The 16,414-nt window shown below is 41.6% G+C and overlaps 1 protein-coding gene across 7 annotated transcripts in view; it reads left to right on the forward strand.

The window, feature by feature from the left end:
- LOC121200831 (myosin VIIA and Rab interacting protein) overlaps positions 1 to 16,414 on the forward strand; it is a 103,299-nt gene that overhangs the window by 70,885 nt on the left and 16,000 nt on the right. For all 7 annotated transcript variants that reach the window (XM_041066344.1, XM_041066345.1, XM_041066348.1 and 4 more), the window contains exons 4-6: positions 3,553 to 3,689; positions 14,473 to 14,559; positions 16,056 to 16,153. In XM_041066344.1, coding sequence (XP_040922278.1) covers positions 3,553 to 3,689; positions 14,473 to 14,559; positions 16,056 to 16,153 — 322 coding nt within the window. The remainder of the gene's footprint in view (positions 1 to 3,552; positions 3,690 to 14,472; positions 14,560 to 16,055; positions 16,154 to 16,414) is intronic.

Consider the following 16,414-nt stretch of genomic DNA (forward strand, 5'->3'; position numbering starts at 1 on the left):
TTCATTCAGTAATACCTTTAAAAAATACTGTTAGTATTACAAAATATACAGAGACACCAACTAGACCTCTTTGGATTTCAGCTGGTATCTCTTCAGTTGTTCACTACTTTCTTTTTCCCTCATAAAAATTGATTTTTATTTTGTGTGCAGAAAAGTTTTACCCATTGTACACAATGATAGAGAGAATATAAAGAAAGCAACACTGTTCTAGTTGCAATAACTCCAGAATTTCTCTCATTAAGACCTCACAACTCGAGGGTTTTAACTTCCCGAACATCAGGCGCTTTGATCTAACCCTGGAGCTGAGAACGATACATATTTTTTTGTCTTATTTTCTTCTATTAACAAGAACAGTCACTCTGCAATTCTTCAGAAGAAGGGTCTATTTGATGTTCTGTTATTGTCAGCCCCCACCCTTCTTTCTTCTCCCTTTGCTCTTCTGTCCTGTCTCTAAAGCAGCTTCAACAGAAGCTGAACCAATTCATTAGAAGGCTCAGAAAGTCAATTATGGTAATAGTTCCCTTTGCCAGGGGAGGTGGAAACTCAGCAAAGCCAGATACTTTTTATTGCACCGCTTCGACATATTCTTCTATATATTTTATTTAGACCTCATTTAGATGTGCAAATTGGTCTTCTGAAGTATAGAGGGCAAAAGGGTTGGAGGGAAGAGGAGGGGAGAAGAAGGGAAGCGTTGGTCCCCAAGCCTTCATGTGGAGCTGAGCTAAGGAAAGTGAAGAGATGAAGGAGGAAGGGTAGAACCAGTGTCAGGAGACCATCCACAGGAATCCCTCTTACTTATTCATGCAGCAGCCGAGCATCAGGGAATCTCCCAACCTCATTATGAAATGCGTATTTGCAGAAGCTCACGCAGCAGTGCAGCTCTTGCTTGAAAGCCTCTGCTTATCCACTCCACTCTCCTCCCTCCTTCCTCACTTTTTTAGATCAGATCACTCTGGGGAAGCAATGTCATGCTTCATTCATCGAGACGCCTCTCCTACTGTCCTAAATCCCTCTCTCTCTCTTTTTTTTCTGAAAGGGAAAGCTTGGCTAATTTCAACAAGTTTGCGTAGCTGGCATAGAAGGAAGCAGATGCCTGCGCTGAAGTTTGTATTTCCTTATCCTCTGTTTCTGTGCCAATTTGATTGACAGGCGGAATGGAACGAGAGCAGCGCACTACTATGAAGCTAAGCTGCATATGAAGACAAAACATATGTATGCATGCTCATTAAAGAAAATGTGTAAAATGTTTACATATGGTTTGTATGCTGCAGATACTATAAATAGGCTTGTCAATTGACCATGACTTTCTATCTCCAACCATAGCTTAGCAACCGTAACTAGGCACAGCAGGCCTGCAAGGCTTTGAATATCTCAGCATGTTGAGGTGGTGTGCGTGGGGCTGTAGTGACAGGGATACTTGGGACTTAAAAAGTTTGGAGCAAAAAGTTTAGGCAGTGCATTCAATTTTCTTTATCTGCTCTAATGTAATCTGCAAATGTTAGCATGTCTGGAACCAGCTTATTACTTATACTAGTAGCCTAACCTAGTTCCAAGATCAGGGAGCTAACGGCATTTTGAGGGGACACTGGATGAGTTAAAGGAGTCCCTTGAACAATAGCACATCCACTGTGTAGTATTATATTTGAGAAATTTCTCTGTGTGGTCCAAGCTCATTTCAGGGTACAGATGAAACTATTTGTATTTTGTTCTTGTATGATACCACCTTGAAGCTCTTCTAGATTAATTTCTGTGCCTTCTCCCTCGCCCAGAGGGAGATAAAAAGAGCCAGGCCCCTTCACTGGAGCTCAGCAGCCACCATTAGAGTGACTAGATTGACCCGTGGCATGAAATTAAGGAGGTAAGGCCCATTTAGCAGCCCAGCTGATAGAGGCAGAGGACAATAAATCCACTGAGAAAGAGTTGGGGGTGGGGGGGGATAGTGGAGGGAGGTTAATAAGGAGGGAGGGGATGGATGTGGCAGCCCAGGCAGCCTCAGGGACACTCAGGATCCCTTTATTAGCATGGCTATTTTCACCCTCTCCTTCAATGGCCTGTCTCTTCATTGAGCAGGAGCATCAACATGTACACACACTCTAAGACACTCCGTAACATACTGTTTGTTCTCTCTCAGTTCCTCCCTGCTCTTTCATAATCTGGGGGATATGTAATCTTTGATTGACATATGTGGCATGTAGTTATGTATGTAGAGTCATGTATGCTGCAGTCCCCAGCCTTAGCTCTCAGGCTCAAGGCTGATTCTGAAGGCATAAATCCTTAAAACAGGTCATAAATATATAGTTCTGGTTCTGGAAATTCACTTACAGTGTCAAAGTCCACTCATTCGATTAATTAATATTCCAATAAAGCAGTTGGCAGAAGCTAATTAATAAACAATGAAAGTACAGCAGGCACCATAGGCTTTCAGGATACTGAAAACTATTATTATTAACTACGTTTATTTCAATGCTCTAAATGTTCACACATAAAGAAAACAGACATAGGTAACACTTGGAAATATAGTCCCTCAACTCATAGTTGCACTCATATATACAGTATATGAATATACTGTGTGTGTGTGTGTGTGTCTCCTGAGGGTTTTCCTGAAGTTGTGGTATTGGAGAAGAATGAGATAAATGGCAGTTTTTGTGTATGAGTACTGACAAGGCAAAGCATTGGTATATTGGTATAGCATCTTTCAACAACGAGAAAAAAAGGCAATAATGTGTGGAGAAAGATAAGAAACAGTGTGTAAATAAATAAAGTGTGTGTTTGTGTGATTTTTCCTTGAACAGCAAACTTGTCTTTGTGTGTAGTGTTTGTTGTTTCTGCTCACTAATGTTTATGACAGTGGCATGAAAAAGCAAAAGGATTGACTGCGAGATTAAACACAAAGTTGGCAGAGTTTCATGCAATCCGACAAAACACTGGCGCAAAGGGAGCACTTTTCTGAGGGCTTTTCATAACCCTCTCCGTTATGAGTTTCAGCTTATGTAATCATCTGTTCTGTGCTGAGGTCTGAATGGCTGGCGTTCAAGCTGCGACCGGCCTGTCCACCAAGAAACGAGGAAAAGCCTGGAAAATGATGCGTCACATTAGAAAACCCAAGCATTCTTTGCAGTAATGCACACAATACACAGCTTGGATTCCACATAATAGGGCTGTACATAAGTACTTTTCATAGCTTTAATACAGCCTCCACAGAAAGAGAGAGGCAACGCTGAATCTACTTAAAAAAGCCAATTATTTGCTTCAAAGAGCAGGGCTTTAAAAATACACTACAACATACCATTACTGTCCTAAGAAAGGCTTCATTCTTTCTTAAAATTATTGAAAAAGTCTATAAGGTCTGGTTATGTACGCTTTAATAATTAAAAGATGCTCAGCTGAAGCAGATTTTAATGAAAGTCTTGGCTTGAACTCTTAAGTCATAATCCTGTAATTATAATAAAATCTGATTCATGCCAGTTTCTCTGCCATCTGTTCTTTTTGACTTAATGTCATCTTTTCTTTCTCTTCTCCCTTCCTTCTTTTGTTTTTTTTTTTTGCCTACAGGATTTTGAGAACGCAGTCCCTGGAATGGTATTATAACAATGTGAAGAGTCGCTTCAAGAGGTTTGGGAGTGCCAAGGTTTTGAAGACTCTGTACAGAAAGCACATTATCGAGAGAGGAGCGCTCTCTGATCTCCCAGGTAACTTCATCCTCTTGCTTTTTTTTTTTTTTGTAATCAGCCACACATGGCCTCTGTGTAGTTGCCATTCTTTTGCTGTTTTTTTTTTTTAAATCTTTTAATCCTTCTCCTCCGCATCATCTTTGATTGCAGAGCAACCTTTTGTCTCTGTGCAATGTTGTGCCATGTTGTGATTAAAGCAATTCTACCGATTTGACCAGAGACATAATATTACTCTTCCTCCAGTTTAAAGTAAAATGCCCTCTTTCAAGATGTGAGGTTTTGTTTGAACGTAATCACAGGCTGACCACAGACAAGATCACTTGATTGCTAACTAGTTTTCTTTGTTAAATGATGAGTCACTTTGTTTCACACATTGTGTTCTGTTGCTGACTGATTCACTTAATTACTTTCTCAGCCTTATGTGGAAACAAAGATCTTTCCACAGACAAAATACACATACGCACAGACACACACACACACACACACACACACACACACACACACACACACACACACACCTCAAGGGTTAAGTTTGTTGTGGTCGCATTAATTTTCTCACAACAGTGTTTATTTTATTTGAGGCAACCACTTTACTCCATGGCTGCAGCTTAATTTTAAAAAATTCTCTGTCTTGCTGTTGCACCTTTGGATGTGATGTGAACTATTTGTGTTGGTGCCTGTGTGTGTGTCACTGGTGATAGTGACAGACTATGGGAAAGCTGCCCCCGTGGACTCATCCTGCCAGTTAATCCCTGCGGTGGCTCAGGCCACTTTGCGTCCTCAGTGAATTGTTCCTGCATCGGACAGTGGCAGTAGCAGCAGTGCAGCTTTCATCCTGCGTCCTCCTCCTCCTCCTCCTCCTCCTCCTTCAGATAACATTGTTTTGACCCGGCTGCAACATGATCGGTCTGCCGCTGTGGCTGTGACCGCAAGGCATTATTTCAAACCCTGGTACATGGGATTAAATGGATGAAAAGAGCACAGAGGGGATAAATCAGGTCAAACTTGAGGCGGAACTGGATGAGATGGAGATGAGGGGACATTTAGGGATACACCGTGACCATAACTGAGTGAAGTTTATTTCGGCTGCAGTGGATGAAGTGATTTGGTAGGCCTGAGTGAAATGGACAAAGTTAATACCACCATAATCATAACAAATGATGTCCTCTACTTTGCAAATAGAGGAATGCAACTACAATAGCATGTCTAGCCACTGTAAAAGCCAATAATCATGTATATCATGTGACTCGTATTGTGGTATATGAGTGGACAAATGATTCTCCATCTAAACCTCCAGTTTTCTGATTCCTTATCCACTCCTCCCCACACCCCGACCTGTTCCCACTCCACTTGTGTTAGCTCTCTACTGTCCTCTATTTTCTCCTCTCCTCTCCTTTCCTCCCTTACATCATATGGGGAGGAGGAGGAAGGATTATGTGACTCGGCTCCTGGTCTCCCAGCTCACATGAGCCCAACAGATTAGACCGGTTCCAATTCTCTCAGTACTCACATCACCGCTCCCACTAAATGGCTAGCTGCCTTCCCATATGATTATGGATATACTGTGATGTGTGTGCATGTGTAAGCAATGTATGTTGCTTGTGTGTATTGAAGCTTTTGTCAGATATTGTTGGTTTTTTCCTTTTTGTGAATTGCTGTGTCTTTTTACATGAAAATATCTTGTTTTTTCCATCGTTCACCCACCCTTCTCGTGTTATATATCAGATTAAATTAAAAGGGATTGTGAAAATGTCAAAAGGAAGCCGAGTCTACAGCTGTCAAAAATATGATTAGGTTTTAATGTACTGGGAAAAAAATGCCTTTTAAAGCTCTTTTGCAGCAAATCAAGTATCTTGACAAGTATATAACGGCATCAGATTACCATGATGTATATCAAGACCTCTGTGCTTTCAATTGAACAGAATGTAATGAGATTTTTAGTTCAGCAACTCAATCAGCACTAGATTGGGAAAAAAATTAAATTAGATCAAGATGTTGCTCATTAACAAACTGATGTTACACCATCTCGCTTGGTCTACTTTGCGCTGAGAAAAAGAGATTTTATTATGTAGCCCTGAAACTCCCTGAGTGTTAATATGCGTCTCTTCTCCTCAATGCATATAGAAAAGCAGCCACAGAAATGTGAAACATTCTCATAAACCTGTTTACATCTATATGTGAAATACAGCTGCCTTTATACGCATGCTAGTAAAGAGTGTTTCACATTTTTATTTATCACCAAGGGGCCATTGCTTGTGAAATCAGCTCTAGATGAGTGTGAAATGCCAGCTGACGAGACGGTCGGCGAGAGAGATGTGACCGTTTTACATCTATCATTTCCCCAGAGAGAATGTGTGACCTTCAAACCAACAGGAAGAGAACACGGAGCGAGCTATTTGTACTTCAGTGTCCATCATTTCCAGTGGAAGGGAGTAATGTCTCCGTGTGACCTGCAGCAAATACCATACCATCCTCTGTGTATATGTGCACAGGAGGAAGTGAGAGTGTTGCGCTACGTGATAGATGCGGCCCCTGGAGAGTTTTCACATTAAACATGGATGAAGTGTCAGTGACCACAAACTGTAAAAGCGAACAGATAACATATCAGAGAAGACCAAAAGAAATCCTCCATCTACAGCTAAATTTCAGAACTGATCCAAGTACCCCATCAAGAGGATCTGTAGATGCCAAGAACTGATCCAAGTGTGTTAAATTAGTAATTAATGCTTTTGACGGCAGTATAGCATTAAATGAAGCACAGAAGTGTGTGCAGTAGTTGTATTTACTCATACATTAGCCTCTCTTAAACACTGTAGCCTTAAACACTCTTAGCCTGCGGTGCACAAGAAGCTATGTGTCAACAAACTTATGTCATTAGATGTGACAGAAAACAGTGGAGCCACTGTGCAGTGTCTTGGTAAAAGGTTAGAGGGGGAAAAAAACAGTTCTTTCAAGTGAAATAGTCACATGGAGCATGTCACTATTTATTTTAAATGAACTCAAAACATCGAAAACAACTTTATGTGTAGTCACTATACAACACATTACATTTTGTTTGTTTAATCCATACAAAATCCAAAGTGCAAAAAGAACATCTAGTTTTATGTGGAGTCATGTGCTGGACAACCTCATGGTGACAACAAGATTCCAGAAATCACAGCACAGCCAAGAAGTAGTCTGGCACATAATCCCTTGTAAAACACACTTTGTTTTTTTTGTATGGATTAAACCAGTGTTGTAATTAGTGAGCTTTAGAGGTGCTAGTGGGCAGATTTTGATACCTTTGGACATAGCCAGGTTTGCTGATTCCTCCTGTTTAGTGTCTCTATGCTAAGATAATCTAACCAACAGCTGGCTGTGGCTTCATATTCACTGCACAGGTATAAGAACGTAATCAATCCTCTCACCTATCTCTCAGAAATAAAGCAAATAAATGTATTTTTTTTTTAAAAAGTCACAGCATTCATTTATAGTGTGTATTTCAGGACCTGTGTTAATGAGCCAAAACGGCAGATATTTCAGGCACACCTCTCCTTTTTCGTGCTTCTTACCCTTTGCACTATATTCATGCGCTTTGCTGTGGCTGCGCATCTCTCTAAAAATGTATCCGAGGATACATTTATTTACATCATAATAAATGGGTACAAGCACAGCGGCTAATACTTGTAATTTCTGTAGCGGCTCAGCTTTGTTCAGTATCTCCATCACAGTATAATTTTTTTTATACATCACTTTCCACCTCTCTAGTCTGGTTTTATGGTATAGCATCATAAAATTTGCCATGAAATGCAATGTGATGAGTCTGTTATGAAGAATCAAAGGCTGGAGTGATGGATTTTTTTATTTTTTTTTTGACAACTTAAATCTCATTCATTTCAAACGAGGGATTATTGTTGTCCCACTTTTTTCCCTGCTCTTTGTGTTTTCTGTCACATCCCTCCATGTGGCTGTGGGAGGCCTCCTACCTATCCAATAAGATGACGGCGACTCGAGAAATGTTCAAACATATTATGACCTTCAAACATTCTTTTCTCTGGAGAGAAAATTGAGAGAGATGATGCAGCGCAGCACACAAGTGCGGTGTTTTGAAGCTTTCTGTGGTTGCAGCCTGTGGTGACAAAGGAAGAGTTTGTGTCTGTGTGTGTGTGTGTGTATGTCTGACATTAATACTGCCAGACAAAGATTCAATCAAACCACATCAGAGAATGCTATGATGCACTTATAACCTGGCAAAACAGGTTTCAAATAGACAACATTATTTGTCTTTGCCTTTAATGTATAATTACTGTAGATTTCTATTAATAACAAACAACAAAAAAAGACATCGCTGTAGTTTTTCGCTGTGTTATTCATGTGTGCTTGTGGTTTGTTTTGTCTGCATGCGGGTTTGTCTATGTCTGGATGGCCACACATGCAGTAAATTAAAGGATGCGTAGAAAATTAGTCAGTGGGAAAATTACTAAAGACAAACACATGTACTGCATCAGGTTCTGTGTCTATTCTCAGGGTATTTATACTTTAGAGTTTACACATAAATTTGGTGGTGAGCAAACATAAACTGCTAACAGAAGCTGCCACCCTACAAGCAGGATCATTGTTCATCCTTGTTTAAGGCTAGCCCTCCACCGATTGGGTTCTGGAGGTGTGTTTCTAGTTCTCTATTCTCCCCAACTCTTATTTTGTGTCATTATGCTTGACATGCAGTTGCAAATGTTACCATTTAATATGGACCTGACAAGGTCAGATAATGAAACTCCAATGCATTTACATTTTTCTAGCTGTGGGAAAAAATGTTTTTGCAGCTGTTGGGTGCAGCAAAGCTAAATAAATACAAATGCTTTCATGGAAACTCAGAGCAGTATTGTCTCATGTCTGTGGTTATACCAAAAAAATTGAATAGGAAGTGAGGGGAATTACTACTCTCAAGCAGAGTGAGCATTGTGCCCCATGCTGGTGTGAGCCATTTCTGTCCAGTATGTGGTTACTTAGCCAAAAACTGTCTCAACCCTTGACATTAAACTACAGAGCAGAACGTTAAATGAGGCTAAACTACTGAGTCAGTGCCAGGACAATGCAAACAGCGACCTTGGTTGTACTGCTGTTCTCCTCTGCCAAAATAGCAAAGCAGAAGCATAATGTAGAAACAAAACCCAAAGACCTCCTGATTCTCTGGGTCTTTCAAGAGATTTGTGCTCATTTAAGGCTTTTCAATAGCACATTGAAAGATAAACTCACTGTACTATGGCTTAAGTTTTGCAGACACTCATGTGTGTATTGTCACTTGGGATCATTTATGTTGTCTTTGTTCCTTGAGCTGAAAGCTTGGTGACTCAGAGTACAGTGCTCTGTCTGGAGGGATCGGAGGGCAGAATGTTAAACAGATGCCCAGAGCCACTGCTGTCAAAACGCAAACAGCCACAGGGCTTGGACCACGTTAGTGTCAAGAATGCAACTGATATCCATTTGTGTGGAACTGACACTGTTGTGCATATGCGCATGTTTAGGGACATATGTGTGTGGAATTAAGAGGATGCACGAAAAACTCTGACCTTTAGCAGCTGTTCCTCATTTTGACTTTACAGTCTAGAGTCACAATCTGAAATACAGCTTCCGGCATGTTTTCTTGGTCATGTCTTTGCAGCATTGTTCTTGCACAGGTTCATGCACAAGCAAAGGTTCCTTTTCAGTCAGGTATGGTGGCCTGCAGGTGACAATAGTTGCTTTATGAAATTGTAATTTAAATGAAACACTAAAAACTCTGAACTCTAATTACTAGGAGATGTTTTCCTCCTTCAATTCGCATTCCACCTCCATCGTTTGAACTTTAAAGGTCATGTTTGCTGTGGGACCAATTAACCTCTACACACACACCACCTGGATGGTCAGTGTTATGGATAAAGTTATTTATAAATTTAAAAGATTTATGTTTTGTCTTAAGACATCCCACTTCATTTGTTTTATAGCTAATTTTTATGACATATTTAAATTACACTGGCGTCTCCTCCACAAAAGGTGAGTAAAACCCTTATCTCCCAAATTAAAGAGGCGAATGAATTGAGTCCAAGTTTGTTTACTTTCCACTATCTCCCAGCCTGTTGTGATGTAAACAGACATCCTGTCAGTTCAGCCGTTGTTCTGAGGACGTTGTTTATGAGACTGTGTGCTGCCAGATGCTTCATTGTAATTGAAAAGAAACCGTCTGGACTCTCCTTCCTCCTCCTGCTGCTGCTGCTGGCACTTCAGGAACGTTAGCTCTAAGTGGAGCTTTACTGGCTCATTTATTTATACGCTCTCATTCTCCTCCTTTTGTTTTCTCGTGTCTCATATTCTCTACTTACTGTCTACATATTCTGTCTTTATGACATATTTATTTTACTCAACTTAATCCCCACATTGAACATGCATTTTGCCCATTTCAAGTTTTTAATTTTTTCATAATCATATTATTCTTAAAATTTCACTTTTGGTATCCTCGTTGGTAGTGAAGCAAGGGCAAAATATATCCTAAACCCTGACATACACACTCACTGTTGGTGGGAGAGGGGATGCTAACTGTGGCGCCTGGTCCAAACAACCACCCCAACATCCTCCTGTGAGGTTTTAACAGCATCACATGGCATGTGGCAAGTGGGCCAAGCAGCTGAAACACTGTGAGACAGTGAGTGAAGGCTATAGACTCCCAGGTCAAGATGTCGGAGGCTCAGCTGCAGGATCCAAAGCAGCCTATTTCCTGTCAAAAGGAGAAGGTCAGGCTGGAGACAGAGACCACAAAGTATCTTACCACCCTCCGTCAGGAACTGGAGAACCTGAAAGCAGAACTGGACAAACTGACCCTAAGCCACCTCGAGCTGGTCACCAAGCTCAGGGCTGAGGAAGAGGTGAGTCAGGCCATTTAGAGGGAAACTAAGCAGATAGAGCAGGAGGAGGAGTCCCCCCACATTTTTACAGGCCCTAGAACTGGAGCCTCTGACGAGAAACTCCAAAAAAAAAAAAAATCCACTACTTCCACTGTTTGAGGAAGAAGAACAAGAAGACAGAGTCCAGAGTGAGAAGGAGGCTCAGCATCTTCCACTATTAACAGCTGATTGCAGCAGGGCAACACAGTGAGTCAGTAGTTAGCACTGCAGCCTTACAGACAGACCTCAGTTTAGCTGGGCATTTTCTGTGTGGATTCTCCACATTTCTCCCTCCAAAGACATGAAGTTCAGATGAACTGGACACTCTAAATTGCCTCCAATCGATCGGCTTTAAAATAGCCAATAAAAACACTTCAAAATAAAAGTTTTGTCTGGGTAGCTGTTATATAGAAATTAGGGAATGAGTGAAAAAATGACCATAACACATGTAAAGGATTCAGTAGAATTTTGACTCATGCCAGTGTGGTGTAAAAGTTGCTTCACTAGGTGCTAGCCTAGCAAACAGTCGTAAAAAGCAGTTAAAATTCTTTAATTAAACATCAGTCAGTTGGAAAGCAAAGCAATTTGGTTGTAATAATGACACGGAAAAGGCATTCCAATACACAACATGCACTTGTTGTATCTTGTTCATTTTCTTTTAAGAGAAAGGTAATTTAGTTCTCTCGCTCTCTCTCTCTCTCTCTCACACACACACACACAAACACAAACAACACACATATGCACACTCGCTCAGACACCCTCAGATTCAGGCCACCACTGTCATCCCTGTGGTTACCATGGTGATATCGAGCGATATCATCCTCCACTTCCCTGAGCGGCGGAATGGCAAGTGGCGAGGAACAAAGGTGAGACAGTGGTTGTGGCTAGAGAATTACGCCACGTCCAGTTGGACGTGAGGAGGAATATACTGGAATGAAGCACACACGCCAACCTTCCATCACCTCTGGCAGCTGTGCCATTCAGGGCCAGTTAATGACAAATGCATCGTTCCATTGTCTCTCACTAGTCATTGTATCGTAGTTGCCTTGTCATCAAGTACATGAGTCATGGATGAACAGCAGGCACGGATGGAAAGAACAACTAAAACCAATGATGTGGTGTCCATTTTCGGTCTTAGTGCTTAGTGCAGTGTTTAGCCACATTTACTCGTGAGTGGTGTCTGAAAAACTGCATCTGACTTAAAGCCGCTATAATCGATATTTTTATGTGAACAAAGTCTCAAAAGACTGTGACAAACCCACAGAGAATTATTTACCTTTAAAATTTCGGTTAAGTCTCACTGCTCTTGTCGGCCTTGTTTCGAGATGTAGCAGGCACCCGCTTTTCGCAAACAACAAAGTTGGCGACTAGCTGGTGAACCTAGTGGAGAATGTATCAGCCAAAAATCCAGATATTTCCCTCAGGAGTTGGTGAAGAGCAAAACAGAGCTAAAAGAATGAATGAGAGTGAGTGCTGGAATTACAGTATCTAAGCACATTGGCCAGAGACATGACTTCAAAGATAAGTATACACTTAAAGGGCACCTTGCTGCAGACTGCATCCATATGCATGTCAGGTGACATTCGGGACTTGTTCTTGCTGTATGTCTCTCACCGATGGCTATGTTGAAATGGCAGACTGTTGTGACAGAGGTTGACATTGGAGTGTAAACAGTGCTGAGCTGGTGTTGGCATGGGATGAATTGTCATGATGCTCAGTCCTCAGAGGTTTCTCGGTCTGCGTATTTGTGTATCATCTTCCCTGTGTGCCTTTTTGTGTGTGTGTGTGTGTGTGTGTGTGTGTGCTGCCCATACCTGCTCACCCGCTTGTCTGATTCTTGCGAGGCGGCTCACTTTCTCTGACAGCAGTCCTTTTGTGTCTACATTGTCCTGAGCTGCTGCAGGTAATTTCCCCCACCTATTGTCCCCTTTCCACACTGCCAGGAACTATAATTCAGCTCTAACCAAGCGAGAACAGTACAGCTCTGTCGAACGCTGCTTCAGAAAAAGAGTGAGACAAGTCTGGGAGTGAAGGACAGGTAAAGCGTGTAATGGTTTGGGGGCTTGTTATGTTGTGCTGCAACTGGGAAGACTGGGCCTGAAAATCCAGATACACAGGGCAACATTAAATCTAATAAGCACTCCTGAAAGTGGATGCACACCTCACACACCTTCAGGCTGTGTGAGGTGCTGCTATTGTTAAAGCAGCTGTTGCCTATTGTTAGATGTGTGGGGAAAATATCAAACACTGTCTTTTCTGGTTGAGTTACTACATGTCACTGCATGTCAGAGCAAAGTAATGTAAGAGTTTGTGATTGCTGGCTTACAGGCTCTGCGCTAAAACATCACGGAGCTTTGAGAAACAGCAGTTCGTGCAGTAGGGTTGAAATAGTATATCTGACAGATAGCTCTGTTCCTGCTGCTACCAAGGAGCAGAAAAAGAAAACGGCTTCATATTTTCTTGAGTTGGACTCAGTAAACCCTTTGTTAAATCATTTTAAGTGCATTGCTTTTATATGCAAAATATATGTATTTACACTTGTGGGAGATACCAAGTCGGCATCCAGTAGCAACAGTGTGGTGTGGAAGAGTGATGGCTGTGTAGTGGCGGGCTGTTTTCTTGGCTGTGTTACTGTTAGCTATGGCAGAGTGAGTCAGTCAGTGGCTGTGGCTGCCTGAAGCCAGACTCTCACCAAACCACCGGGAGCTTTCAACTGTCTCTGTGGATTCAGCCAGAGACTGCACCCCGTCCGGCAGCAGCAGCAACAACAGGACACTGTTGAGCAGATTAATGGCGAGGAGACAGGCCAAGGATGGAAGTCAAAGAGTTTGGTTGTGCTTGTGTTTTGTCAACAGCAGGGGCCGAAGCACTGGAACACGGCCTAGGTTTGGGTTTGGTTTTGTTTTGGCTCTGGTTAGTGGATGGAAATGAGCTAAAGTGAGGAGCAGAGGTGGAACTTAAGCCAAGGGGTGCCCTTGTGTTTTGTCTGGATCCGTGTTTGAGAATGAGACAAGGGGACAAAATGGAAGTTTACCTGGAGCGCGGTCAGTCAGAGGACCTGCTTCTCTTTTACAGCAGTGTTATATTCTACCTTGGTGGTCTGGCAAATCCCTCTCCTGTGCCATCTGACAGTTTGTCTTCTTAATAAGCTGCGTGTCCAAGTACTCTCTCTTCATTTTTACAGCTGGACTGATGAGAAGGCCACGATAAATGGGGAACCGCAGGAGAGATATCTAACAGTAGTTAATGGGCCACTGAGGGAATATGTGGTTTTGAGGGCGGGGATGTTGTAACCACTACACCTTCTCTGGGCTTTCACTCTCTCCAACACCCCCCCGCTCTAAAAGTAGCCCTGTCTTAAGAATTATAATCACAAAATGTCTGTTTTGGGTCACATGAATGCCCCTTTAACTTTAGATTTTGGGGTTTGTTTGAAAGACACTTGCACCAATATAGCACTAACTCATAAGAGACTTGGCCTGAATGAGCTAAAAACATGGTGATGCTTACATGTGCTGAGAATATGCCTGATTTAAGTGCAAGCCTGTGATTTGTTTGAAAGGCAAAGCGAATTATCAGATGATTTGTCACTTTCTTTCAACTGTCACTTTGGGGTTTTTTTTTATTGTTTGTTTTCTTTTTATGCACAATACAGAGAGGAAAAAAAAAATAAAAAAAAATACAATTGCCAATATGACAAAATGGAGTAGGGAATACAGCTGACAAGAGTACAAAAGGGGGTTTGGTGACATTGTTTGCAGTGTAACCTACTTTTAACGTGGCAACGGCACAAAGGGAAGTATGCAGCTACATTATCGAATGGTATGATATGAGCAGAATATTAGCATTTCTGTGACAGGTGTCAGTTTGAAGGATGTTAACTGACGGCTTCATTTGTCTTTCAGAAAGCAGTGTTCACGAGGGAAGCACCGGCAATGACAACGATGGCAGCGTCTGTGGCAGTGACTCCGCCTTCTACAAACAGAGTGAAGGTGAGAGATGGGGAGATGAGCGGGCAACGATTTAAGGCAGCACAGATGGGTTATTTCAGCTGCAATTATAATCGACATTACAGTTCTTTCTTGCCAGTTGGGTTTGCCATATTTTTCTTTTTTTTTCGCCAGTTGTCCCTTTTTTCCATTTTTGTAAAAGGTTGAGCTTTTATGTTTATTGCCCATCAACTGTTTCCTTAACAAATGGAGACCATTCTGTAAAGGGCACGAGTGTGGGGGGAATCTCATCGCTGCTACACAACACTAAAATGAAGTGCAAACACACAGACAGTCCTCTTTTCAACATTAAACTGCACTCACATTAAAATTCGCACATACGCACACAAGCTTACCGCTGACGTGCTTTTACACAAATGCGCACACACATAAAGTAATGACCTCTTGTACACCACAGACAACACTTTTAGACACACGCACTTGTGCTATTTACACACACAAACACATATGCAAATAAACATTCAAATAACTAAATAGTCCCAATCTAATGATAAAGCTAATTTCATTTATTTGTCACTAATTATGAGGTGTTTATGCAATGATCAAGAGCTGCCATTTAGATAATGGCAGCTCTTGAGAAGCCCACAAACAAACACTCTTTTTATGTGTGTGTGTGTGTGTGTGTGTGTGTGTGTGTGTGTGTGTGTGTGTGTGTGTGTGTGTGTGTGTGTGTGTGTGTGTCATACTAACAAAAAACATTTTCTTTCAGCTAATGGTTTAAACCTTGCACAGAATCTACATTTTTATTTACGTGTGGGTTAAATTAAGCACCGTAATTCACAGCTGCTAAACAGGTTCATAGAAGTGCATGAAATCCTGCAGAAGAAAGTGTTTTCCTGCACAGTCGGCATCAGTTTTATCGAAAATGGTACTTTCGGGTCATGGACTTTCATCAGGCAAAGTAAACCCAGCTCTAGCTACTGTTCATTATATTTCCAAAGTTTTTTGTTGTGTGTAATTTTAGGCTGTGACGGTCTTTGTATCAAACATCGCTTCATTTTCCACAGCCGTTGGTGAGTGGGCCAAATCAGCAGGTCAAATTCTAATCATTTACAAATCATCCTGATGGAGACATGAATATCTGTACCAAATGGCAAATCAATACATGGCAGTCAGTGAACCATTTCACTATATACTACAAATGTCTACAAATTTATGGTGGCACAAGAGGAAAAGTTGGGGATCTTTAGGAATTAGGAATCATGCTCAGGAAATTGCAAATGTCTCTACAGAATTTAATGGTAATTCATTCAGTATGTGTTGAGACATTGCCATCCTCAGAGCTTTGCCCTTAGCACCAATGAACTTGGTGCTGACTCTGTGCAGGAATCACATTTTCCTCTGTATGTTTATAGTGTGGGTAAAAAGTAGAAGTAGGCATGTGTGCTAGGGAATTAAATAAAGTCTGTAGTCTTGTCACAAAGGTGTATGTACATGTCTCCCAGATGTTTATGTACGGTGTATATGTATTATATCAGGACACAGTATGGCAGAGACACTCACAGTCGCCTTGCGTGTTGCTGAGGAGGCTATAGAAGAGGCCATCGCTAAGGCAGAGGAGTTCGGTGACAGCTTGGTGAGAACCCCTCTTTTCCACGTCGTCTTACGTCTCTTTCCATCTCCCTTCTTTTTTGGTTTATTTTTATTTTTATTTCCTGTCTGCTTTTCATTCTTCTTTTCCGTCCCCACTTTCTCTGTCTTAGCCTCTCACTTCTCCTCTCCTCTTGCGTCTCTCTTGGTGTCAGCATCAGCAGGATGCAGTCATGGTTTTTGGCTAAGACGTCTGCACAGACCCTCTCCTGGTAATTCACATTCACTTTGAACCGAATATATTTAT

Source organism: Toxotes jaculatrix, chromosome 20 (genome assembly GCF_017976425.1).
Source record: "Toxotes jaculatrix isolate fToxJac2 chromosome 20, fToxJac2.pri, whole genome shotgun sequence".
NCBI classification, from domain to species: Eukaryota; Metazoa; Chordata; class Actinopteri; family Toxotidae; genus Toxotes; species Toxotes jaculatrix.